At 41.9% G+C, this 26,183-nt stretch overlaps 1 protein-coding gene across 1 annotated transcript; it reads left to right on the forward strand.

Annotated features, from left to right (window-relative positions):
- The first annotated feature begins 449 nt into the window (after positions 1–449).
- Positions 450–24,616, forward strand: pla2g6 (phospholipase A2, group VI (cytosolic, calcium-independent)). Its single transcript, XM_080721170.1, has 18 exons — positions 450–551; positions 2,055–2,275; positions 4,192–4,401; positions 4,981–5,161; positions 9,095–9,282; positions 10,045–10,141; positions 10,399–10,581; positions 11,487–11,595; positions 12,753–12,869; positions 14,536–14,611; positions 14,711–14,874; positions 15,377–15,527; positions 15,741–15,877; positions 18,053–18,207; positions 18,891–18,942; positions 19,478–19,593; positions 20,668–20,741; positions 22,072–24,616. Exons 2-18 carry the CDS (start codon positions 2,061–2,063, stop codon positions 22,214–22,216), a joined length of 2,370 nt encoding a protein of 789 aa, XP_080577296.1. The 5' UTR covers positions 450–551; positions 2,055–2,060; the 3' UTR covers positions 22,217–24,616.
- Positions 24,617–26,183: the final 1,567 nt, after the last annotated feature.

The following is a 26,183-nucleotide window of genomic DNA, read 5'->3' on the forward strand; positions in this document are numbered from 1 at the left end:
TTCTTGTTTTTGCACTTGTTAAATCTCCTGCAAGCAACATAACGATGAGCACTGAGCAGCATGTCATCCCGACACTCTATATGAGTCACCAAAGTTATCCAAACGTCTTTTTAAAGATTACATTGTGAATATATAGAGAACAATAAATATAGACAACAATATTCTTTGTAAAGGCTGAAAAAAAGTAGGCTATACGAACATGTTGATGACCCCTGTTTATTATTTAAATTTAAATTAATGCACAAAGCTTGTAGAGTGGAAGGTAGTTCGTTTTTATTCATTTTCGGTGGCCTGTTCTAAAAGCACTGATCTCAGACCTGCCTTGTGATCTGCTTGCGCTAGCGGACCTGTTCCTATGGCCCGCCCCGTTTGACGTATCCATCTGCAAGTCCCTGCTCTTTGATTGGTGCGGCTCGCATTATCGGTGACATCATCGGTGAGGGTTGGTTGTAGCGACCCGGTTGTTGATGTGGTTATCAAAAGTCGACTGTCATCATCCATAGCTGTCATCCGGATAGGATCACAACATCCCTTCGGAAGACAAACAGCAGGTAGAACTAAATAAAGCTCATATATTTATTAATGCGATTATACTTCCGCGACTATAGGTACTAGATAGCTAGCCGATTAGTGGTACTCGGGTATTAAGGCAGCTGGATGCATATACTAGCTGCACTTAAGCTTGGGTTTATGTCAGTGATCGTGTCGAATTGATTGAAGTGGTAAGAAACTGCTGAATGACTGTAGGCTACTTTATTCATATTAGTGTAATATTGAGTGACATTTCTTGGTTAATACAAAAAGGTTTTTGTGAAAAGGTTAAAGATATATTCTGATTGGAGTTTGTTCAGTAACAGGGGTCTGCCCATCTCTCCAGGATCAGGAGAGAGTATCTATTTATCAGTTTAATCTTTATAGTGTTCCAGGTCCAATATTGTCTGCTCATGTCTTTGTCATCACTTCCAATTTCACTTTCATTAATCTGTATCCTGTTTACGGTCTGTCTGAGTTCTCTTTCCTGATTGGATAAAATCGATATCCTGAACTGAAAATGCCCTTTCTGTTTAATAAAGAGCTGGAGAGACATGGGGACTCCTGTAACTCAACAAACACTCTATAGCAATGAGTACCATACTATCAGAATATAGAGCAATTTAACACTTATTTTAACCAAAGAAAATCACTTACCCTACCTTTTAATGGTCAGCCTGATCAGGCTGAGAGACCCCTGGCTCAGTGTGATGATACTGCCTTTGTGAGCAGTAACAACGTGTAATAATAAAAAGCTCGCTGTGCAGTCAGTGCTCGACTGCAGACATCAGACATCATTTCAGTCGTGTATTCTGGGCTGGCCCAGGACAATTTAAACACAGTCTTGCCTGCAATATTAGGTTGCCAGTAGTGTTGCAGTGTGATATAGTACTCTTTTTGTAGAGTATAAAGCTGCCCATGCACCTTTTGACTTGTATTTGCTACAGAATATAGTGTGCACACTGCACAGTAGGGGTGGGCGATATGGTGATAAATATCGTTGAGACGATACAATGTCTCCACGATATGCCTTTTCAGAGATATCCTATATATCGTGATACAATGAATAAGAAAATCCTGTTGTATTTTTAATACACATTTAAACCTGCATTTTGGTCTAAATCAGTGGTTCTCAAACTTTAAAATGTCACGGTCTCTCCTTAACTCTGACAGTATACAAATGAAACCAATGGACCCGTAACGGTCCATTTTGTTTCATTTGTATACTGTCAGAGTTGCATTCTTGTAATGGTCAAATTTAGACCTCTTAAAAGGAACACAGAGAGTCCCTGAACCCCACATTTAGGACCACTGGTGTAAATGGTCTGTTACTCCTTTTTCCTTTTACCTTGTAGGGTTTTTACTGTTAAGTAACTTGAAAATAACCATAAAAACTGTCAGGAAGAATAATTGTGATAAGATTGGAAAAGCTTGGGAAAATGTAGTGATATTGTAGTTTTTCATATCGCCCACCCCTAGTGCACAGTATATCCTTTCCACAACATTTTCACCTCTTTCTCCAGGTAAAGATGCAGTTCATTGGTCGGATATTCGACACAGTCTCCTCTGTGTCCAACCTCTTCTCCAACCCCTATCGGGTCAGGGAAGTACAACTGTCTGACTACAGTAAAGGTGGGAAGGTCCGGCTAAAGGAGGAGGGACGCATCTTTCTTTACAAAAGCCCTTCATACCAGTCATGGGACTGTCTGCTTACGTGTCCCGAGACGCCATCTATGGCTCTAAGGTAAATATATTGATTACAATGTAGACAATCAGGCTTTGATTGATTGATGTATTGACAATGTGCACAGAACAAAGCAATGTACAAATATAGTCTCAAAAGGATAGACACAAGAGAGCTGAAAGCGTATTTCCCTCATGGTCCTGTTGATCTTGGTGTGTGTGTGTGTGTGTGTGTGTGTGTGTGTGTGTGTGTGTGTGTGTGTGTATGTATGTGTGTGTGTGTGTGTGTGTGTGTGTGTGTGTGTGTGTGTGTGTGTGCACATGTGCGTGAGGGGGTGAGGGGCTAAAAACACTAATAAAATGTAGCTTCAGGTTGAGCTGGTAATGAGCCAGCTGACTTAAAGCTAGCCATGAAGCGGGGTCATGCTCAAGCTCCCTCAGCCCTATGTTCCCTCAGCCCTATGTTCCCTCAGCCCTGTGTTCCCTCAGCCCTATGTTCCCTCAATCCCTAACAATTTATTAGACCCTATGTTCCCTCAACCCTATATTTCCCCCAGCCCTATGTTCCCTCAATTCCAAAATAGACCCTATGTTCCCTCAGCCCTATGTTCCCTCAGCCCCAAAATAGACCCTATGTTCCCTCAGCCCTATGTTCCCTCAGCCCAAAATAGACGGTGCCATGGCATTGGTCCGACGTCTCATTGTTCCGACGTCCCATTTTTGCACTTTTTGGCGGCGGCGGCAGGGGGTCCTGGTTGTGGTTTGGCAGCCAAGGAGTGTGTGTACAAAGTTTGGCATGGATAGGGACAACGATGGCGGAGATATGAGTAGGGCAAAAGTGTGACGTGACGTGTGACTGACTGACTGACTAACTGACTGACTGACTGACTGACTGACTGACTGACTGGCGGACTAACAGACAGCGGGTGGAGGTTTTGATAGTAACTGCAACCTGATGGTCGCTATTAGCCTACTTTTTGTGTTAAATACAAAGTTATTTTAATCAGTTCTAACCAAAACGGTTAATCCCTTGCAACATGATTTACACGTGTAAGTACCCCCAGAACATGTGCTTTCAACAGTGCACGTATAATTTGATGTTGTGGTTACCATCAACACAGGTGTAAAGAAAAATGTGTGGGCTGAGGGAACATAGGGCCTATTAGGGGACTGCCCATAAGTCTGACATCTCATTAGTCCTGCAGGGTTAGGTTTAGGCATAGTTTTACTGAGGTTAGGGTTATCATTCACCGGGTTAACATTCACCAGGTTAGCATTCACCAGTGTTGTCAGGTTAGCATTCACAAGGGTAGCATTCACCAGTGTCGTCAGGTTAGCATTCTCCAGGTTAGATTCACCAGCATCGGCAGGTCAGCATTCACCAGGTTAGCATTTGCCAGCATTCAAAAGGTTAGCATTCACCAGTGTCGGCAGGTCAGCATTCACCGGGTTAGCATTCACCAGCGTCAGCAGGTCAGCATTCACCAGGTTAGTATTCACCAGGTTAGCATTCAACAGTGTCGGCAGGTTAGCATTCACCAGCATCGGACGAATGGGGCGTCAGAACAATGAGACGTCGGGCCAATGCCATGGGGGACTGCCCATAAGTCCCGGCTGAGGGGACATAGGGTCTATTTTTGGTCTGAGGGAACATAGGGCTGAGGGAACATAGGGTCCTATTTTGGGATGAGGGAACATAGGGCTGAGGGAACATAGGGCTGAAGGAATATAGGCTGAGGGAACATAGGGCTGAGGGAACATGGGGCTGAGGGAACATAGGGCTGAGGGAACATAGGGCTGAGGGAGCTTGAGCATGGACCCGTTCATTCCTGTATACTGCAACATCTGATTCTAGTGATGCTTTTGGGTCAATCAGATGTTGCAGTATACAGGAATGAACTGTATGGAACTTTGTCCCATACAGTAAAGGACCTTTCATCGCTGACACTTACATCCACTGGCATCCTTTTATTTAAGGTTATTCCAGGTGGCGACGGAGGAGGATGCCATGAACTGGTTCCCACAGTATGCCCTCAAGCTCCGCCCATTCTATGAGACCCTTCTGCTGAAGGCCGAAACAACCCAGCCGATAGTAGACTGCCTCCGCAACCACCCCGACTGGAGCTCTGCCCACATCGCCGTGGACACCGGCCTGAGGCAGTGCCTGAAACACAACTATGTCCAGAGGTCAGACTGAGCCTCCTTTTTTATGGACAGCTGCATTTGCCAGATATAGCACTCGATTACTTTCAGTGACTGTGGGCACTGATGTCTTTCTGTGTGTTTCTCTCCGTTCCAGTAACACTCAGTTCATGCGTGTTAGTTTCAGTTCCACTCAGTTCATGTGTGTTCCACTCAGTTCTAGTATCCTCTGTGTAGTGTTAATTATAACTCTGCAAGGGTCCAATTAACACTGATTATAAATATGCATTATTATTTATAATCAGATTATTATAATGGGTACTTGTGAGCTGAGTTTATAAATAGAATGGTGAATCCACAGTTATAAAGAATGAAAATCCTCTTCTAATATAGGGCATTCTGTTCATAGGTGGCATCATCAGAATACTGGAGAATCATATCATGTAACATGTGTGCTGTCTGCCAAACAGCCAAATGTCCATCCAACACAGTGAATTGTTTTTGTACTTGAGCCAGACGTATTGAATCCTCAAATACTCTTATACTGTTTTTGCGAATTGCCCAGGATAACTTCTATAAATTCAATTTGCTTAAAATTACACAACCGCTGTTTGCCTTTTGCAGTCAGATCAATGCACGGGACGCGTCAGGACAGACACCTCTGCACTTGGCGTGTGAGCGTGGCGACGTGGCGTGCGTGAAGGAGCTGCTGGACGAGAGCCAGGCTCGCACCGACATCAAGGACCGCAACGGAGAGTCACCCATGCACTGCGCCGCCAAGCAGGACTCCCCTGCTGTCATACAGGTGAGAGTCAGACGGCTTGTTTTTGTCTTGTCCCTTTTTGTCCCTGTGTTGCCTTACAGCGTATGTACAGTATTTATGTATGAATGTACATGCAAAAACAGACTGATCACTGCTCATGCTACAGCATACAGTAGTACTGTATGTGCATGTAAGCACATCTAGCTATGAATGAAACACTATGTACACCCAGCAAATGCGTGAAAGTGTGAAAGAATGTGAAACTCACAAAAAAAGTCATGATAAAGTATTTATACCGGCCAACCTGCATGTGTGTTATGTCCCAAAGGCGCAATAATAATGTAAAAACATATGCAAAAGATTTGTAGTATTTATTTACACATTATTGCAAAATATAGTCTCCCCATGCTTCTCGGCCTGGTGAAAACAGCTGATCTACAAGCTCACAACGCGGCACTTTGCGCCGCATTGTGAGATGGTAGATCAGCTATTTTCTATGACAGCGACCCCACGGGGACTGGTAAAATCCTTCCCCACAGGCTGACACAGCTGAAACAGACACAATGCAGGCAGTCTATATTGCCTCTGCGCTTCTAGTAAATAGTCATTTCTAACAAGAAATAAACAACCTCCGGGACGACGGGTCTTGTCCTCAAGTCACACTATCCCCTGAAGAGCCATCTCTATAATAATAACCATATGATAATATAGCATATAAAAGGCCTTTGCAGCTAAGTGGTGTGATGGAAGAACTGACTGTACTGATAAGACCCAAATCGTTGACATCCAAAACAGGGCTGGGCGATAATGGAGAAAATGAAATGGAACAATTCAATATGATAATATTGTATTGTGACAATAATATACAGTACATGTTCTCCTAGATATTTAACATGTATGTAACATAAAAAAAATATATAGCACATCTACAAGCTCACAACACAATGTCTCAAATGCTTTGAATTTAAGCGAGGAAAAGTGTTGTACAGCTTGTAAGCCCACAGTTGTGGGCATGTGTTTGTTAGTAAAGCGAGGAAACACCAAGCTTTATTGGTTCATTTAGCACCTTAATGCAACAGTAACGTTGCTTTTCTGAACCTTACTTCTCCCCCGCTCATGGGACTGTATACAGCATCGTGGCTGGGTTGAGAGTGGTCACACACTAAGCCCCCTTGCCAGGCTTCAACTTGTTCCATTGGCTTCTCCCTGGACGTCGAAAATATTTAATCTCCACCGAGAGGCAATTTGTGTTGCAGCACTGAACATATGGTCAGTGTCTGGCCAAAACCTCTTATCTCCATTTTTGAGGTTTTTTGGCTATTGAACACCCTTTACATCTTAGTGTTGGTTAAAATAATATTTAACCAATGGAAAGTAGTAAAAAGTGCTTGGGAGTTGGGACAAAACCTCCTAACACCACACTTTCTGCCAAACCAGCTAATTCCACCCGATTGTCTCTCTTATTTTCATAAATATGTGCTATTGAACACTCTTTACGTCTGTGTGCTGGTTAAAATAATATTGAACCAATGAAAAGTATTACAAAGCCCTTTGGTCAAAAACCTCCTAACTCCAATTTTCCCGAAAATGAACATTTTGGAGTTAGGAGGTTTCGGCCCGACAGCTTTACATATTAAAGCTCCAATCCATAATGTTCATGTCCTACCTGATATTCAAACCTGTGCAAGGCAAGCTCTGAAATGTGTTGAGAATGAGCTATAAGGGACTGCTTGTTAGAGCAGAGGCTACATTGCATATCAACGTTGATGCAATACCTCTTGTCAACCAGCAGTGGGCCTACCTGACCACAGGAGTAGGGGATCAATTCACTTTGCATCATTGCTGATCAGGTCTGGTTCTGAAGCGGATTGGGAAACTGTGCGTGTGTTTGTACAGTATAGTGTGCACGCAAATGACGGGATGCAGTAGGCGGGCTCTGGACCAGATCACAGAACTGAGCAGTGAACAGAAAGAACCCAGCTGCTAAGCTTGGTAATGTGAGGTTGCTGAAACCCGACTCGAGTGAGTTCAGCTGAGATGAGTCTAGTCTGGCCCCTCCTCCCTCCCCTCACAACAGCCTCTGATGGGTAATGTTATAACAGTGTTCTTTCATCCACCAAGATGGACATTGCATTCCATTGCTGAGGTAAAATGGGCAGTGGGGGATTGAGTGACCAATAACCAGTCACAAGATATTTAAAATGTCTTCACCTTAAATGTCATGAAACTTTGCTAAACATGTTTGGTAACATTTGTTGTTTAATAGTTGTAGACTCGTTACAAAACCTAACTAATACTTTAAGGACTTTTTAATACCTCTAAAATGACAAATTAAACATTGTCCAAATTGTCAAATATATAGAGGCAGAAATTGTGAAAATAGCCGATCTACATGCTCACAACGCCTCGCGGCGCGAGGCGTTGTGAGCATGTAGATCTGCTATTTTCACAATAGAAACTTTTTTTTCAACTTCGACTCCATTTCAATTGCTTTCTGCCTTCCTGTCTTTCTATGTCTAATACTGTGTGATAAACTGATCCTAACGTAGTGAACAATCACCTGGGACTGCCGTCAGTGTAGCTAGTTTCTCATTAGTGTAAAACATTCTGTGAAGGCTCTGAGTAGGCTGGCTAGGCTGTGCTGTTCCTGCCTCGTTCCTGCTGGTTGGAACGTGCAGTATCGTGTGTTACCATAGTAACAGGCACAGCGCTGTGAGTGAGGATGAGGTGCACGTTGAATTAATTGTGTGGTTGCTTTACATCGTGACTTCTCGGTTAGGGGTTTTCAAAGTGGGTGACGGGGCACCCTGGGGTGCCGCAAGATAATTTGATAATATTTGGAATTTATTTGGACACTTAAAAAATATTTAGTATAATTTTAAACTTGAAGTACAAAGTTATTTTCAGTCAGTTCTCTAACCAAAATGGCTATCTCAACATTTTCCTCGCAACATAATCGCTAAAATATGCTATAAGTATAAGGTGTTGGGAGTGAAAATTATGAATATAATGTTGGGGTGCCTCGGATGAAAAAAAATATATGTATAGGGGTGCCCTGAGCCAAAAAGGTTTGGGAACCCCTGCTCTAAGCAAAGAATTCAAAACATAGCATAAGAATATCCCTCTGTGGGATGTTTTGTCAGTTCTGACTCAGGCTGATTGGGGTTTGTAGTCTGTTCAAAATCAATTCAGCACAGGTAATTCAAGAGCTGGAGGCACATGCATGTATCAGGACATAAATGACATGTTGTTTTCCTTCCTCTATTACAGTCTTCTCACCATTATTCTATCTGTTTTGCCTCTTCCTCTCTCTTCTAACTAGGGATGAGACGATAAGCGATATTATTGTTTATCGTGATAAAAAACACTCACGATAATCGTATCGTAGAGATTTAATTTATCGTGAAATCGTCCTCCGCCATGCACCGGGATCAATTCACCTTTTATTTGCCGAACTGCATATCCGGTACCATTTAAACCCTCCATTGGTAAAACGTACTTGATACAGTCTTTTTTCCCCCACTCTCTACCAAATCTCTTTGCCAAACAATTCCCCATCTACAAGCTCACAACGCGTCGCGTTTGCGACGCGTTGTGAGCTTGTAGATCGGCTATCTTTTGGTAAGGTAACATGTCCTTGGTTCGAACTCCCTCTGGTCCGACCACCTAAACCTAACCTTAACCCTAACCCTAAACTCAGTAAAACTATCCCTAAACCTAACCTTAACCCTAACCCTAACCTCAGTAAAACTAACGCTGGTGAGTAACTAACCTGCCAGTGTTCGGACCAACGGGAGTTCGAACCATGGGGCAGTCCCCTTTTGGCAAATGTTCTGCCGCAGGATAATGGCTTTTGATTATCGCGATAATATCGCTAATCGTGATTTCTTTGGTCACGTTAATCGTGATATGACATTTTCATATCGTCCCGTCCCTGCTTCTAACCCTCCGTCCCTCCATTCTCCATGGGACCAGGTGCTGTGCTCGCGGCTGTGTGCAGGGGTGGATGAGCTCAACAACTCTGGGGAGACGCCGCTCCACGTGGCATGTCGCCTGGGCCGGGTGGAGGCCGTCAAGGCCCTGCTGGCCGGCGGTGCCAGGTGCGACGTCGTCGGAGGCAGCGGATACCCTATTCACACTGCCATGAAATACAACGAAAAAGAGTGAGTGAGTCAATGTGTGGATGATACTGTGGATTTATTACATGATCATGTGTAGGTTTACTGTTCGTCGCAGTTTAGTATGTGAAACGGCACATCATGTCTCCGTCCCTCCGGACGTCTGTCCGTGTACTATGTGTTTGCCGCTCTGACATCACTGTGATGTCAGGGGAACCATACTAACAGAATCCCTTTTTTGCCCATATATGGAGATCCCTGATGTCATCAATATTAAGCCCATATCTAACAGGACTTAATTTGGGAATGCCCATATATGGAGGCCACATCGCCCACATACCACAATAACAGAATCCATACGTATATGGCCAAGACAGATGGCCAAGACAGCCCATATCTGTGTGGCTGGTTCTACAGACAGGGATCTCCGTATATGGGCATAAAAGTGATTGTATGTATGATGTCAGATGTCATAGACTTTCATATAACGAATAACTGAGTAAGCATGTTTGGGGTCTCACAGCATATCTCCATATACAGTACATGGATCTCCATATATGGGTACCAGGGGTCTCCATATACAGTATGGGTAACTGGCCCGATATACATCACTGGCCAGATGACCAAGACATGGCGTGATCTTGAGGTCGCTTGTCGCCCTTAGGCGTCTTACTGGTAAACAATAACTACTGTACATTGTATCCATTGGGACAAGGGTTCTTTTCCAATGTTTCCGCCAAACAGCGACGATGTGTATGTCTGTATATATGTGCATATTCCCACTGTTTCTGTCTGTTTCTCTGTTAGCTGTGCTGAGGCTATCCTGACGGCAGACCCAGGCCAGCTGCAGGCGGAGGATCTTTTGTATGGAGGAACCCCTCTACACTGGGTCAAGACAGCTGAGGTAAAGAACGACACAATACAGTAGTCTTCATATACTATAAATCCACATTCTGCAACAGATATCAAACGAAACCAATACAGTGCTCGAGGAACACATCTGTTTCTCTCTCTCTACATGCCTACATGTCTACGTCTACGTCTCCATTTCAATTGCTTTCTACCTTCCTGTCTCTCTCTGTCTGTTCATATCTCTCTCTCTCTCTCTCTCTCTCTCTCTCTCTCTCTCTCTCTCTCTCTCTCTCTCTCTCTCTCTGCCAGATGTGCCGTATGCTACTGGAGCGTGGCTGCTCAGTGAACTACCTCAGTAAGACGGGGGAGAGCGCCCTCCACATCCTGACCAAGAAAGACCGCTTCGAGGCAGCCATGGTGCTGCTCACTCACGGAGGAGACGCCAACCTCAAAGGCCAGGACGGAAACACTGCTCTGCACCTGGCCATGAAGGTGTGTGTGTGTAGGAAATATATACAATCCACCTGACCATCTCTTCCCATGACATAGACCAGTCTGTTGAATCCAGGTTAAAGATAGCGCTAATACAGTGGTTTTCAACCTGTGGGTCCCAGGGGGGTCCCCAAATTATTTCGGGCAAAATTGTTTTCTCACTCAACAGTAAACAAACCAACATTAAGTTTAAATGTATTGAGGGTTTATGCACATGTCTAAAGTGACAATTTAAGGACTTTTTAATACTACAAATTAAACATTGGCCAAATTGTCGAAGAATTTGAGGCAGATATATAGCTAAATCTGCTATTTTCACAAAATGTAATGCCTCAACTCTTAGTGCTTGTCAGGGTGGGGGGTCCCCAGTTAAAATATGATTATTTTGGTGGTCGTGGTGGCCTTTGACAAATTAAACATTGGCCAAATTGTCAAAAATTAGAGGCAGAAAATAGCAGATCTACACGGGTGGGGGGGGGGGGGGGGGTCCCCAGTTAAAATATGATTATTTTGGTGGTCGCGGTGGCCTTTGACAAATTAAACATTGGCCAAATTGTCAAAAATTAGAGGCAGAAAATAGCAGATCTACACGCTCGTGAGCATGTAGATCTGCTATTTTCACAATAGAAACGTGTTATGCAAAATGTAATGCCTCAACTCTTAGTGCTCGTCAGGGTGGGGGGTCCCCAGTTAAAATATGATTATTTTGGTGGTCGCGGATTGAAAAGGTTGAGAACCACTGCCCTAATAGATTGCAACACTTGTGTAACAGAGTGTCTTTGATTTCCCTGGGAAATGACAAAAACTACAGGAGAAACAATGGAGTCTATAATGTATTCTCATGATGGACGAACAGTTTTTGAATTGAATATGCGGTTCCATGCTTGTGACCCTCGGCTCTGTAGCTGGACCACATGGAACTGATCAAGGCTCTGATTGTGTTCGGGGCCGACGTAGAGATCCACAATGACTTGGGAGAGACACCAGGACTCATCGCTGCACGCACCAGCAAAGGTAGGTGTGGATGGATGGAACTGTCTATGATGGACATTGTAAAAGAAGGGAGCTGTTTGAGGAAAACTATAAGGGCCAAGAAACTGACAGTAGGGTGATGTGAGGCTGTGTGTTTACATGGAGTTAAAGGGCCTTATCCTGATCTTACAAGCCAGTTTGAGACTCACGTCGTCCATTCAAGAGCATGTGTGTATTGTTGTAAATGTTTTAGTTTTGCATGAAAATGATTGGATATGTTATAATTAACATGCTATGCATGCAAGGTTTGTACAGAAAATGTGAACATCAAACCGTGTGACATTTAACATACTTGTTAAACCTGCTCTTGCAGTTGTTCAAACAACTCATCCATGTTTTAGACTTTTCATTGTTGTATGGTACAGTATACAACAAGATCATAGTTAGTCACTCATGGATGCATATCTCTATGCAGTGTTATAGCATGTGCATGTCTTTTCTTTGTGTGATGGGGTGTACTGAGCCTGAGATATACTTTGTTACATGCCGGATGTAGCAGATCTACAAGCTCAACACGTCGCAGCACAACATGTGATGCCTGCTATTTTCTTGGTTCCACCAACGGTGCCCAACTATAGTTGCTAACTAAATTATAAACCAAGCAGGCTTTACAGTACCGTATGTATACGATCGCACCACTTGTTTTATCTTGAAAGATGTGCTAGTGGTTGGGATTATTTTATTTCCAAACAATTAGTTGTCACTCAAATAATTGCGATTAATGATTTAATTGTGTTTTTGTCGTTGACAATTACACTTCTGTTTGGCTTGTAGGCTTTGAAGTTGCACATGGTAGATATGACACATAATCTAAATATGCAAAGAAATTACAGGCATATTTGACACTTTATACTTAAAAAAGAACATTGATAGTGGATGCGATGCGTTGTGAGCTTGTAGATCTGCTATTTCCACTATTTTTTACTTAAAAGAATATATATGAACATTTTTTTAACATGGAAACAATTATGACGATTATGTAATAATTATGACAGCCCTAATTCTCTTCTGTTAGTTTCTTCCCTTCCCCTCCCTCTCTCTCTATCTCTCCCTCTCTCTCACACTTTGTCCGTGCATGTCTTGATGTGTGCGCATGTCTAACCCCATTGGCTTGTGTGTGTGTGTGTGTGTGTTATAAGGCCCTAACAGAAAGATACTGCTGGACATGCTGTGCCATGTAGGGGTACAGCGGTGTCACCCTCCCACCCCAAACAGTCCTCCCCCCAGCAACGTCAAGGCCACTCCTCCAGGCATAGGTAATGCCCGTCCTCCTGTCATTTCTTCTCATTCCCTTCCCTTACTGAAGCCCCTCCGGGGTATGTCTTCTTCATGAGCCCCTGGAGGGACTGTGGGTCCTCAGAGAACATCCCTTTCAACCGTACCTGCTTCCTTTACTCTTGGGTTTTTCGTTGGAAAGGATGAGCTTGTGTTGTTATTTTGTAATCTCTCAAGAACAGACTAACTGAGCTCCGAACAAAACAGTAGAGGGCGCTGTTTTCCCTTTTCTTTGATTTGACGATGGCTAGCCAGATTGGTTATTTTGTCATGAAAAAAGAAAAGCCATCATCTGCGCACCACCCTGGCCTTAGTGTTATCTGTTTTGAGCTTGATGTTGTAGGTGTGTTAACTGTATACACGCCAAAGGCCAAATTAAACAGAATTGTTACACCTATAAATCGTAAATAGCTCATGCTAGACTCAGTGTTACATGCTCGTCCTGTTTTTCTAAGCAACTGCCAGCAGTTTTCAGATTGGATTTAACAAATTCATTATTGATGCTAAGCGCTTCTACTAAGTGCTTGTACTTAGTGCTTCATTCTAATATGGGACGAGCACTGCATTTTGTACCACAGCCAACATCCCACTCTGTCCAGAGAGCCACAAAATACTTATAATTTATCCTGTTGGTATTTCCCATTGTACATGATGTATCAAACATCCATCAAAACAAGAGGCACGTTTCAAGGAGAAACGTATCTTTGCATATACATAATGAATACCCTGATTACAGCACGTTTATTGGATTGTCTTTTGATAAACTAAAGGCTTTGCTCTGAATCCATAGCTGATATGAGAAGCCATATAGTTAACCAACAAGGCAGTGGAAAACATGCTACAGTTTACTTTTAACCACAATTAACTGTTAACCCTTCCAAGTTAAAGAGGCTTGCCTATTGAAAGCCCATTCTTATAAATACAGTGCTACAGGGATGATGCCTTTTTGTAGGCCAACCCAGAAGTCACCTCCCCCATGGGTTCCCTCTGCATATTCCCAATGGAAGTTTTGCATTGGGTTTTGGATAAATTAAGAACATAAGCTCTGTAACAAACAAATGTTTTGTTCAACAAAATAATCTATAACTAGAAAGATGCAATTGGAAATTGCAAGCGTGGTTGCCTTGAGGCAATGGAGAAAATTAATTCACAAATAAATGTATGTAAATTAAACGATAACGTATTTCTTAGCAAAATGCAAGGAATCGTTTCCCGATGAAGCCGCTCGATTTGACATATGGCATGCCGCAAAAACTTTAGGAGGAGTAGCGCCGCAAAAAAAGGTTTTTCTAGGAGGCCCTGGAAGATGGATAGATGGATGGAGTGACAGAATAAAGTCAGACAAGTACTATAGTCTGGTTGCCCTGCAGGGGAAACCACACTAATAAACACGTTTTACGATTTCTGAACCACACAGGAAATATATGAGTTTAAACAATGATTGAATTATAAGGGCATTTTCCTCTAAGCATCTTTTTAGAGCTGTTGGTTTTAGGAGGAAAAAACACATAAAAAAGCACCAGTCACCTACAGTAGCTGATGGATACATAGCCTGAGTGTAGATCATTCTATCACTTGTCATCACTAGGTCATTGTGTTTATATTTTAGATACAAAGTCAAGTTAACGCTCTGTCATTGGCTGACAGGGTTCGAGGACATCATTCACGTGGCGGCCGCAGTGGGCGCTATAGGAACATCCAGTGTGGACGGCCGGAGAAAGAAGTATGTTTGGCAAAGTTTTATGCTCACTGCAGAATTAAAAGGATTGGGTGAAATGGAGCCATGTGTCACTGATGTATTTATCTTGTCCTGTCCTTCCAGGATAGACAGAGTGCTGTGTCTGGATGGTGGAGGGATAAAGGGCCTGGTGTTGATCCAGCTGCTCATAGCCCTGGAGAGAGAGGCTGGCAGGCCCACCAGAGAACTCTTTGACTGGGTGTCGGGTACAAGCACTGGAGGCATCCTGGCGCTGGCCATCGTCCATGGTGAGACATGCCTTTTGTGTGTGTGTGTGTGTGTGTGTGTGTGTGTGTGTGTGTGTGTGTGTTTGTGTGTGTGTGTGTGTGTGTGTGTGTGTGTGTGTGTGTGTGTGTGTGTGTGTGTGTGTGTGTGTGTGTGTGTGTGTGTGTGTGTGTGTGTGTGTGTGTGTGTGTGTGTGTGTGTGTGTGAGAGTGTACCCGTGCGCGTGTGCATACTTGTACCTTTCAGAGTTATTGTTTTGTATTTTTAATTAGTTCGGTCAGATAACTCACAAAATAGATTGAGACCAATAATAGCTTGAGAACATTTTATTTATAAAATGTAAATACAAGTGTGAATATTATATTTTATCTTGGCGTTCGGGCTCTGCTTATACTACATTACACCCTGCTCAGCACATAAGCAATATTGCGTAACATTCACTGTACTTCAAACTACGTCTAATACTAAGAAAAATGTGCTTCTGGTCCTGAAACCCATGGCTCTATTTTTGGTCCCTGTGTGTAGGTAAGTCCATGGACTATCTGCGCTGTCTGTACTTCAGAATGAAGGAGCAAGTGTTCAAGGGGTCACGGCCCTATGAGTCAGCGCCGCTCGAGGACTTCCTGAAGAAAGAGTTCGGAGAGAACACCAAGATGACCGAAGTTCGATACCCCAGGTAACTGCGACAACACTGCCCACATGACTGTATTTTTGGTGTTGTCTTTCTAGTTTGCTTTCTTTCAGTTCCTCATTTACCATTTCTTGTTTCTCGCCCCCAGTTCCTTCCTTATTTAGTGTGGTTTTCTTTATCTTTTTCTTTCATCTCGGACAGGGTGTTGCTAGCCAGTGTGTTGTTTTGTGTTAACTGTTTCTCCTTCATATTCTACAGGGTAATGGTTACCAGTGTGCTTGCAGACAGACACCCAGGGGAGCTGCACATCTTCAGGAACTATGACCCCCCCTCCATCCACAGAGAGCCCCCCTACGCCACTACCGCTACGTTCAAGCCCCTCACCATCCCACAGGGTACGGTCTGGCTGGAATGCATGGTCAGATGTAGCCATTGCTGATGTCTCCCTCGTTGCCACACTGTTATTGCAAAACCTCACTAGAGCAAGTGCTAGCCGGAGCGTAGTGTCCTTCTTGCAAAGGAATGCTTCTTATTAAGTGTTCTCTAATGCTGGCACACACTAGATCAGTGTTTCTCAAATGGGGGTACGCGGAGGTGCTCCAGGGAGTACGCAGAAAATGCCCCCAAAAAATAATAAGTACAAATCATGAAAATATTATTCATAGTTAAAGAATTAAACACCATTGAATGAGGAGGGAAAACATTTACTTTAATGATGACTCATGGTGCCTGATAGTTGCTAACCCAAATTACATGGTACCAGGCAACTGGGATGTGTTTGAAATTTGTTTTAATGTTATTGACATGAAAACTGCCTACCACTATTTATGCAGTTTTAATTGCAGATTTATCAGCAAAATGTTGTTGTCGGGTAAAGGTGTACTTGGCTTCAGAAATCAGGGAAAGGGGGTACTCAAGCCAAAAAAGATTGAGAAACACTGCACTAGATTACTAGGATGATTGGGCTTATTTGGCGTTCAATTGAATTCTTCCCTCCTGACAATCGCGGGGGAGTTCCCGATTCGAGGCTGATATCACCCGTTATCTTCTTAATGTTATCAACTTGTTTATGTGTGTGTCGGTCTGTGTGTGTTTACAGTATGTGCAGGGCGTTGCTGGAAATTAGCGCTTGTGCTCAGCTACTACCCTGGGTAAATAAAGAAAAGAGGAACGGAGCACGGAAACCCACAAAAAGTGCGAGCTGACTGGTGTTGAAGTCAATCAAATAAAATGCGTCATTCACTTAGTCAGAATTGAAATCGGTGTGTAAATATGAAAATATAACGCATAAAGTCAGGTAATTTCCTCCTGTCCAATAGTTCACAGGGATTCATCATGTAGGTCACATCAGCTGATTGCACAAAACTTGTCTTTCACAAGATGAATCCTCTGCTTCTTGTGATTAACCACTTAAATTCTTAGTGCAACGGACTGAATTACTCTGCTGTTGTTTCCTTTCACGCCGGATCTCTTCACCAGAATTAGCAGATTTGGGATGCGTTGTGAGCTTGTAGATCTGCTATTTCTGGTGAAAGTTCCCCATCCGGTTAAGGCAATTCTATTTTTTTTTTTAAATTCAAAGCATTTTTCATCGTTATTAGTGGCCAAGCCTGTAAGGGCTAGAGCCAATATTGTATCTGGACCTTTTATTATTCTTCTCAGAATAGACAGCTTGTAGATCGGATGTTGAGGGGTTCATGTATGGCTTTTTTAGTCGCTTTTCTGCATGCCCTATAACCCTATATATAATCACCTCAGCTGTGTAAAGCTGAAATCTAGTTTCCTGCAGGAATTATTACAGGTATATATTATTTTAAAAGGCAAAACTTTTATGCTTTTCAGCTGATTTAAACTGGGCTGTTGTAGCTCATTGCATAGAGTGGATGCCTACTAACGTGAAGGTCAAGGGTTCGATTCCTGTCTCAGGCCATGCGTTGAGGTGTCCATGAATGGTGCTCTTAACCCCTAATTGTTCCCCCGAGTGCTAAATATGACCACCTTCATTGAGCTGAAATGTTTACTGAAAGGTTTACTCCAGTGATGACACTGGGGTAAACCTTGATTTGAAATTTATTAGCAATACAGCCTAGTTTTTCAGCCACTGCCCTCGGGGGCGGTGCCATTGACCTTGTTTACTGGATTTCTTTACGAAATATTGCAGAAAATATGAATCAGGTTCATGTAATGACACATTACTGTGTGAGTTCACAGTACGAGTGTGTTGAACTTGCAATAGCACACCTATTCCTATTGCACATAATGACACAAAGTATCATCGAAACTTTTTCATGTTATTTAAGCACCAGCTGTGTTGTTGTTGCAGGATGGGAGGATGAGGAAGTGTTGATGGTAGGATACTCTGTGCAGCCCTGCATAAAGCGTAGCTCGACTGCTGAAGGTGTGTGTGTGTACAGTATGTGTGTGTGTCCTGTCCAAGAGCATGGAAATGGCACGGGGTGGTCACACCGATGGTTGGATTTTTGCGGGTCACGGCACACGGGTTCCCACCAAAATCTGTCCCGTATCCATTCGTCCATTCGATTGACAATTACATTTTATGTCCAAATCAGAGCAAATCGTGTGGCGTGCTGCCCGCTCCAGTGGCGCCGCGCCGACCTACTTCCGACCAATGGGGCGCTTTCTGGATGGAGGGCTGCTGGCCAACAACCCAACGTTAGACACCATGACGGAAATCCACCAGTACAACAAAGCCCTGAAGTCAGAGGTACAGTAGGGTAGTGGTTCACAACCTTTTCAGTCCGCGACCCCCAAAATAATCATATTTTAACTGGGGAACCCCCAACCCTGACGAGCACTAAGAGTTGAGGCATTACATTTTGTATTGCGAGGTGTTGTGAGCATGTACAGTAGATCTGCCATTTTCACAATTTCTGCCCTTAATATTTGACATTTTGGTTTTAGAGGTATTAAAAAGTCCATAAATTGTCACTTTAGAAATGTGCAGATACCCTCTATACTCTAAAACTTTAAGTTGGTTTGTTTACTGCTGAGTGAGAAAACAATGTTGCACATTAAAGGAGCTATAGTCAACCTTTTCTTTGTAGGGCCGGTCGGTCTGACAATGGACAAAATTATTATTTTATCATTATTTTACTTTTTTTGTGGTCATTTTTGAATAGAAACACATATATGAAGCTTATTTTTTTATAAAATATTTTCGAAACATTCTTTTTATTTTAGCATCCGTTTTTCAAGAAAAAGTTGACTATAGCTCCTTTAAGTTAATCATCTGGGGACCCCCCACAATAATTTGGCGACCCACAGGTTGAGAACCACTGCAGTAGGCAATTACATTTTTTCCCCTCTTCCTTCTGTCTGCGTCATGTTGTGTGTTCATGTTCACTATCACATATTTTGTGCCATCTTTGTCTTCTCTTTCATCCTCAGGGGCGTGGTGAAGAGATCCAGAAGCTAGGCATTGTGGTCTCTCTTGGCACAGGTAAGTCAATGTTTTTTTTCCTAGCTTTGTACGTATTGGGATAATAAAGGTATCTATCTATCTACATGCTCTGACATAAATTGCTTCGATCTAGGTTTTTTGCAGTACACAAAACAACATATACTGTATTTATTATTATTTATTTTTTTACGATAAGAGGATGCTTTATTTTATTTTTTATTATTGACTTTATTTTATTATATTTATTGCTTTATTTATTTTATTTTATTTTTTAAACTTTGTTTATTTGATTTTCAACTGAAGCATTAGGGAAATAAAAGTGGTACAATAATGTGAGTAGCAGCTTCTTTTGTACATACATCAAATATACAGTACAGTAATTATGTCAAGTAGATCTTGACATAATCTGTCCTGCCACTAGAACAGAGTATGTCATAAATGAGAGGTTGGCTGGCTTAATGCCAAATACTGTAAGCTTTAATGAAATGATGGACACTGTGGGTTGCGGGGGTAAAAATGCTATATTTCAGACCAACAAAATATTAATATTTCTGCCCTTGTGTGTGATCTCCAGGCAAGCCTCCTCAGGTGGTGGTTAATTCGGTGGATGTCTTCAGGCCCTCCAACCCTCTGGAACTGGCCAAGAGCTTTGTAGGAGCCAAGGAGCTGGGCAAAATGTTGGTGGACTGTGTGAGTATACCGTAGTCATTCATTCATTTGTTTGTTAATTCATTTATTCATTCAACCTTTATTTAAGATTCTCAAAGAAATCATTGAGGGTGACCCTAATTTGCAATGATACCAATATTACACAAAATGCAAACAATAATGTCAACAAAATGAAATCAGTTAAAATGACATCAACATATACTGTAATATAATTTAAATGTGTTTCTCATGGGTGATACTAGTTATGGTTATATTATATTGTTTTAAAATAAAATAAATAAATAAAATATAATTTGCCACCCTCAAACTGGAGACCATAAGATGAAAACATTTCCACAGTGGTCTGTAGCCATAAATTATAACTCCTGCAGAGACTTTTTATTTTGAAGACGTTTTCTCTCTACAAGAGTTATAACAGCGAGAGGGGGAGGTCTGTTGGTGAGGCCGTTTGGTCCTTTGACTGCTCAAAACATGCATGAATCCAAAATATATATGAGGTTCCCTTCTTGGTCCAAGTGTTCTCTATCTATTCGCAACCTCCTCTGGACCTGTCAGTCCATATTTGTTTTACTCCAGCTTGTCTCGGAATCTCACTGCATTTCCTCGTTTCCCCAAATGAGCGCTACTGTGCAACAGCGGGAAACGAGGAAACAGGGGAAACGTAGAAATGCATTGCAATTCCGAGACAAACTGGAGTAAAACACTTATTTATTAAAAAATATGGACTGACACATCCAGAGGAGGTTGTGAATAGATAGAGAACACTTGGACCAAGAAAGGGAGCACCTTTATATTTTGGATTTGTGCATGTTTCGAGCAGTTACAGGACCAAATGGCCTCACCAACAGGCCTCCCCCTCTCGCCGTTATAACTCTTGTAGAGAGAAAACGTCTTCAAAATAAAAGTCTGGTCTGCAGGTCTTTCAATTATGCACAAAGAGACTTAAAATACATTCTAGTCAACATGACGAGAAACATAACCTACATTGTGCTTCAATGGTTTCCCACCTTATACCTTAATATAACAGCTGCACCATAGCACAGAGTGATTATTCACCCCTCAGCGTTTTTGTTTCTCTTTTTCTGACCCCTACAGTGTACGGACTCTGATGGCTGTGCAGTGGACCGGGCCAGATCCTGGTGTGAGATGATTGACACAACCTACCACAGGTTGGTCAATTACGCAACAGTTACATTATCTTTCACTCTATTTCCCTATGCTTCCATGACGGTCTTCATCTCTCTGTTTTTTTTAACTCTCATCCGTAGGCCTTTCACAAATATTACTTAATTGTCTCTAATCGAAATTATTTCACATAATCGCAATTATTTCACATAATCACAATTATTTTGTCATAATCGTCATAATCGTTTCCACATTGAAAATAATTTAATATATTTTCAATCATTTTCAAAAATAGTGGAAACAACAGATCTACAAGCTCCGTGGCGCATTGTGAGCTTGTAGATCGGCTATTTCCACTATCAACGTTATTTTTTAAGTATAAAGTTGTAATTTCTTTGTATATTTAGGTCATGTGTCATATCTGCCATGTGCAACTTCAAAGCCTACAAGACAGAAATGTAATTGTCATCGACAAAAACACAATTCAGTCATCAATCGCAATTATTTGAGTGACAATTAATCGCCATGTAAAATGTCATAATCGTGACAGCCCTTCTCATCCGCGGCCAACCTTGTCCATCCCCATGTGTGCTCGTCCCTCCATCCCCACACGTGTCTGTCTTTGCACTCTGCCCTCACCCACGTCTTTATTTATTTAACTGGATTGATAGTTGTGCTTAAGTAATGCTTTTTTGTTTAAGTTGGCTGATTCACTTATGAGCATTGACTGTTTTTGACACTTTATGTATATATTTCTTCGTTCCCTTTCTTTGATGTACCTTGGTCTTTACTGTACCCTGTTCATGTTCTTTTTGATTCTTTTCATACTTCTCTGTAACTTTAACCCATTTAGGCCTGAACACAATATGACGCAATATTTTATGCTTTAAATATAAAAAAATAGCAGATATACAAGCTCACAGCGGCCATCGTCAAAGAAAAGGTCCTTTTCACTTCAACTGGAGCTCAGTTAGTCGGTTCTTGAGAGACTACTATGTTAGTGGTTCTCAAACCTTTTCATGTGAAGGACCCCCCAAATGATATGTATTTGGCCACGGACCCCCATTTCAAAATATCTAGTTCCAGGGACCACCCAGAAGCAAAATTTGAGTTACAAACGTTCGCTTTGAAAATACATATATTCAAAGATTTGCACACATTTTCATGACTTTTTCAAAAATAGCAGATCTACAAGCTCGCAGCGCGGCACCGTGAGCTTGTATATCTGCTATTTTTCACTGGTTAAAGCGTTCTATAATTCTAGGCCTAAATGGGTTAAATATCCTTATACTGCTGTGCTGCCTCCGGGCGACTGATTTTCCGATAATAAAGGTATCTATCTATCTGTCTTCCTGCCTCCCTCCTTCCCTCCAGGTTGAGCCCTCAGTTGTCTCAGGAGGTGATGCTGGACGAGGTGAGTGACTCCGTCCTGGTGAACATGCTGTGGGAGACCCAGCTGTACCTGTACGAGAAGAGAGAGATCATCCAGGACCTGGCCAAGCAGCTAGTGGAGAACTGACCCTCCCCGCGGAGAGACAGAGGGACAATGAGGACAGAGTCAGGGGCAGTGAGACAGACGGAGAGAGAGAGAGGGAGGCTGTAATTATTGTCCACACGGAGTGATTTGACTCAAAGTTGGTCTGTGTGCTGCTGAATGTGTTTGATGTAAATCTCGGTTTCTGTGTGACTGCAAAAATGCCTTGTGAGTTGTGACGATGTGGAGAATACAAACAATGTCAGGTATATCAGAGTTTTTATATGGTATCTTACCAGCAAGCGCAAGTAGGTTGTCGCATTGTATGTACTGTACAGTAGCATTGCTGGGTTACCTGTTAAAGTGGCAGTTTGAATAGACAAGACGGGCAAATATGGAATATGACTAATACGATAAGAAAGAGATGGTGACAGACAGGCTTTAGCTTATGCGTCACAGAGGACACGTATGTTATTTAGCAACATCCGACCTCTTTGGAGTTACTATCTGCATGTGAGAATTAAGACATTCCTGTAGGTTGGCAACGAACAATCGTTTTTTTTTTTTTTTTTTTTTTTGTAATTGATTCATCTGTTGACTTTCTTTAAGATTATTTGATTAATCATTGATTATTATTATTTTTTTTTTATTAATTTAGATCATACATTAACAAAAAAATAAGGTGTTCAAAAACAAAATATGGGTAAGTTCTCATCACGAATTATCTGAACTCAAACAGACATGGATCTTGTGTAATTATTATTACCCAGAAATAAAACCACCACATTTCAGTTTATATTCATGGGAGCAAAGCCTTCACATTTTTATGTTATTGTAAACATTGCAAATAGTCCATAATATAAATGTTTACACCATACATCACTACACCGATTATTCTATATAATTTGATAGATTTTCTGTGGATAAAAAAAAGTGTGTCTCCTTCAGGACAGACCTTGCATCCATATTCTGGGGGCAAACATTTGGCAAAAATCACACCCAGTGTGAAGTGAGCGATGCTATTTATGAGTTCATTTCTTTAAGCGTTCTGTGAAGCTTGGCCAATGTGGGATGGGGCGGGACATACTGTACATAAAGACAAGTGACATACATACGTACATACAGACAAAGCTAGACGTAGGAGTGTTTAGTACGTCTCCAAAATAGCAGACCTACAAGCTTTGTGAGCTTGTACATCAGCCATTTTGGTGAAAGATTTGGTGCAGAGGAAAATGCCAGCAGATCTACTGTAGTATAGCCCTGGAGCAGAGCCCTCTATTGGAGAGTCGCGCCAACTCTGTACACTTGAACACTTCATGGAGCCAGGTCTTCTACCTACACATCCATTTGGCGAATAGTGACAACCAATAGTTTACCTGAAGTTTACAGAATGCATTGGAGTCCATGAGGGAAAAGTGACATTTCGAGTTACATGAACCACGTGACTGGCGTTGTTTCTGACCCCGCATTAGCAAAACTCTCTATTACAAGGCTCTGCCCTGGGGAAGTGCTTTGGCAAGAGTGACTCATGCAAGGGAGAAGTCACAGGCTGCGTCCCAGGTCCTTAAATCAAATCCTATTTCCTATTTCCTTGCTTGTATGTTAGTCCCTCTCATTGAGGAAATAGAGAAGAGGAGACATCCCGTTTCTGATGACAACATCACAGGTGATAGGCCAACTGCGTTCCATTGTTAGTGGGTGGGACTAACATACAAGGAAATAGGAAAAAGGTGTAGAAATAGGATTTAATTTAAGAACCTGGGACGAAGCTAAAAAGTGTGTGTGAATTCTGTGAAAGCTCAATTTCGTTTGGCTGTGAAAGTAGTCTCCTCCATAATATGGTTCTTTGTTATTTTCCCAACCTAGAGAAGGTAGACTTTGTTACAATATAGCACAGAACGGGTCAGCTGTCTAGAACACCGTTTGTACGTCTCCTGTCCCCGCACATTTTGCCCAATATGGAGTTTTACATGACCACAGACTGGCCTCCGAAGTACTGACATAATCAATATGACGTCATAATGACGTATGAAGGAAACTGAAAGAGAAAGGACTGCATCTTGTTCCTGTAATCCAATCAGATGGACCTCAGGGTCCTACAAATACGACATACTGTGGTAACTGTACTGCTGTAGCTTAGCTTGACAAAGCTAAATGTCACATAACCACATCTGCCTTTTTGGGCTTGATTTCATATTTTAACCATCCTTATCTATCAATTTTCATGCCTTTATTGGTAATTTATATAGATGTTTAACACATAAGATCACAGTTGGTGATACACTGGCACATGGTATGGTCTTTGGTGATTTTCGTTTTGTTTTTTGTTTTCTGTCTTCTGTACTTAATTTTGTTTTAATATGTAAAAGAAAGAGTTTCAACAGGACTTGAACGGACAACTTACTTGAAGTAAAGAGGAATTAATACAAACTTCTATCTGCACTATATAACTTGGAGTTAGTTATGTGTTACATCTTGTACTTGATATTATGAGGTGTACAGTATATTGTACAGTACTAATTACATAAGTAAAGTATTTGAATATTGAACTGAGTGTTTTTTTGTCTGTTTGTCCCAGTGACCTTGCATTAAATTACCTGATATATCAGCTGGTTATATAGTATTCCACCTGCACCAGTTTGCTTCCCTAACTCCATAACCATTGGCTTAAAACAAGGGACACACACTGTAATCAAGGAAATCATGGAATAGTGAAATGGGTTTGGTTGCAAGTCATGTCTCTTTGTGAGAGTGTGAAATACTGTATGCATAGAACAAAAATCAAACCTCGTTCGAAGTGGAGCTGTGAATTTGAGCAGTTCCAGATCTATGCTTTTGATTCTGTGTTTTAGATCTATGAATTCTAAGTGTTCTATATATAAATTCTATGTGTTCTAGATCTATAAATTGTGTGTGTGTGTGTGTGTGTGTGTGTGTGTGTGTGTGTGTGTGTGTGTGTGTGTGTGTGTGTGTGTGTGTGTGTGTGTGTGTGTGTGTGTGTGTGTGTGTGTGTGTGTGTGTGTGTGTGTGTGTGTGTGTGTGTGTGTGAACTGTAAACTGTTCCTATGAGTGAGTGGTGAGTGTGCCTGGCCTGCACAAAACAGCGCCCCTCCTTTAACTAGTGTGTTGTGTGTGGCCACTCAAGGTATTGCCAGACTACGGACACGGCCAGCCACCCAGCCAGCCACCCACCCACCCACATACCCACGGACATACCTGTCTATTGGGAGCTTGTGTTCCACAGCTCCAAAAATATAATGCACATACTGTACCATTTAACACTGTTGTGAACCACCTTCAAACTGGTGTCCCTATTTGGGCAACAGGTGACCATTGCCGATATGCAATCTCACAACCCGTCACAATATTTTCACTATTAGTATATAGGGCTTAAAGGAGTAGTTCACCCCCAAAATGACTTTTTTTCTATTGATTACTCATGCCATGGAGAGTAGAGTTCAATAATATTTTTAGTTTTTTGTCGCATTCCTAAGACAAAAATGTGATAACAATAAATTCACCCCCATTCGTTCCGGATGGTGACCCGTTTCGAAACGGGTCACCATCCGGAATCAATGGGGGTAAATTTACTCGAATCAAATTTTTGTCTTAGGAATGTGACAAAAACCAAAAAATATTATTGAACTCTACTCTCCATGGCATGAGTAATCAATAGAAAAAAAGTCATTTTGGGGGTGAACTACTCCTTTAAGTAGTTAACCAAACTAGTTTGTTCTTAAAATGTCAATGGTGGTTAGTCTGTCCAGCATTTTGGTCCCAAACAACATACTGTGTACAGTATCTCCAAAGCTACCGGCTGGATTGATATGGAATTTGCTGAGCTCATTCATGATTCCCGCAGGATGAAAAACCTTCTATTTCTATTTACCCCGAGGCCTTGACACAGTACCATATCAATACAGTAGTAATAATTCTCATGGAGTTAATTGTTAATCAATGGAGTTAGTCGTCTGCTAAAGTGTTTAAGTTAATGAAAAATAAGAATACAGTA

The sequence above is a fragment of the Nannobrachium achirus genome (genome assembly GCF_963921795.1).
Source record: "Nannobrachium achirus genome assembly, chromosome: 3".
In the NCBI taxonomy this organism is placed as follows: domain Eukaryota; kingdom Metazoa; phylum Chordata; class Actinopteri; order Myctophiformes; family Myctophidae; genus Nannobrachium; species Nannobrachium achirus.

Coding starts and splice junctions, on each gene's coding strand:
- pla2g6 (XM_080721170.1), top strand. CDS start 2,061: ATGCAGTTCATTGGTCGGATATTCGACACAGTCTCCTCTGTGTCCAAC. Junction 9,283..10,044: donor ATGAAATACAACGAAAAAGA/GTGAGTGAGTCA, acceptor TTTCTCTGTTAG/CTGTGCTGAGGCTATCCTGA. Junction 19,594..20,667: donor GCAAAATGTTGGTGGACTGT/GTGAGTATACCG, acceptor TGACCCCTACAG/TGTACGGACTCTGATGGCTG.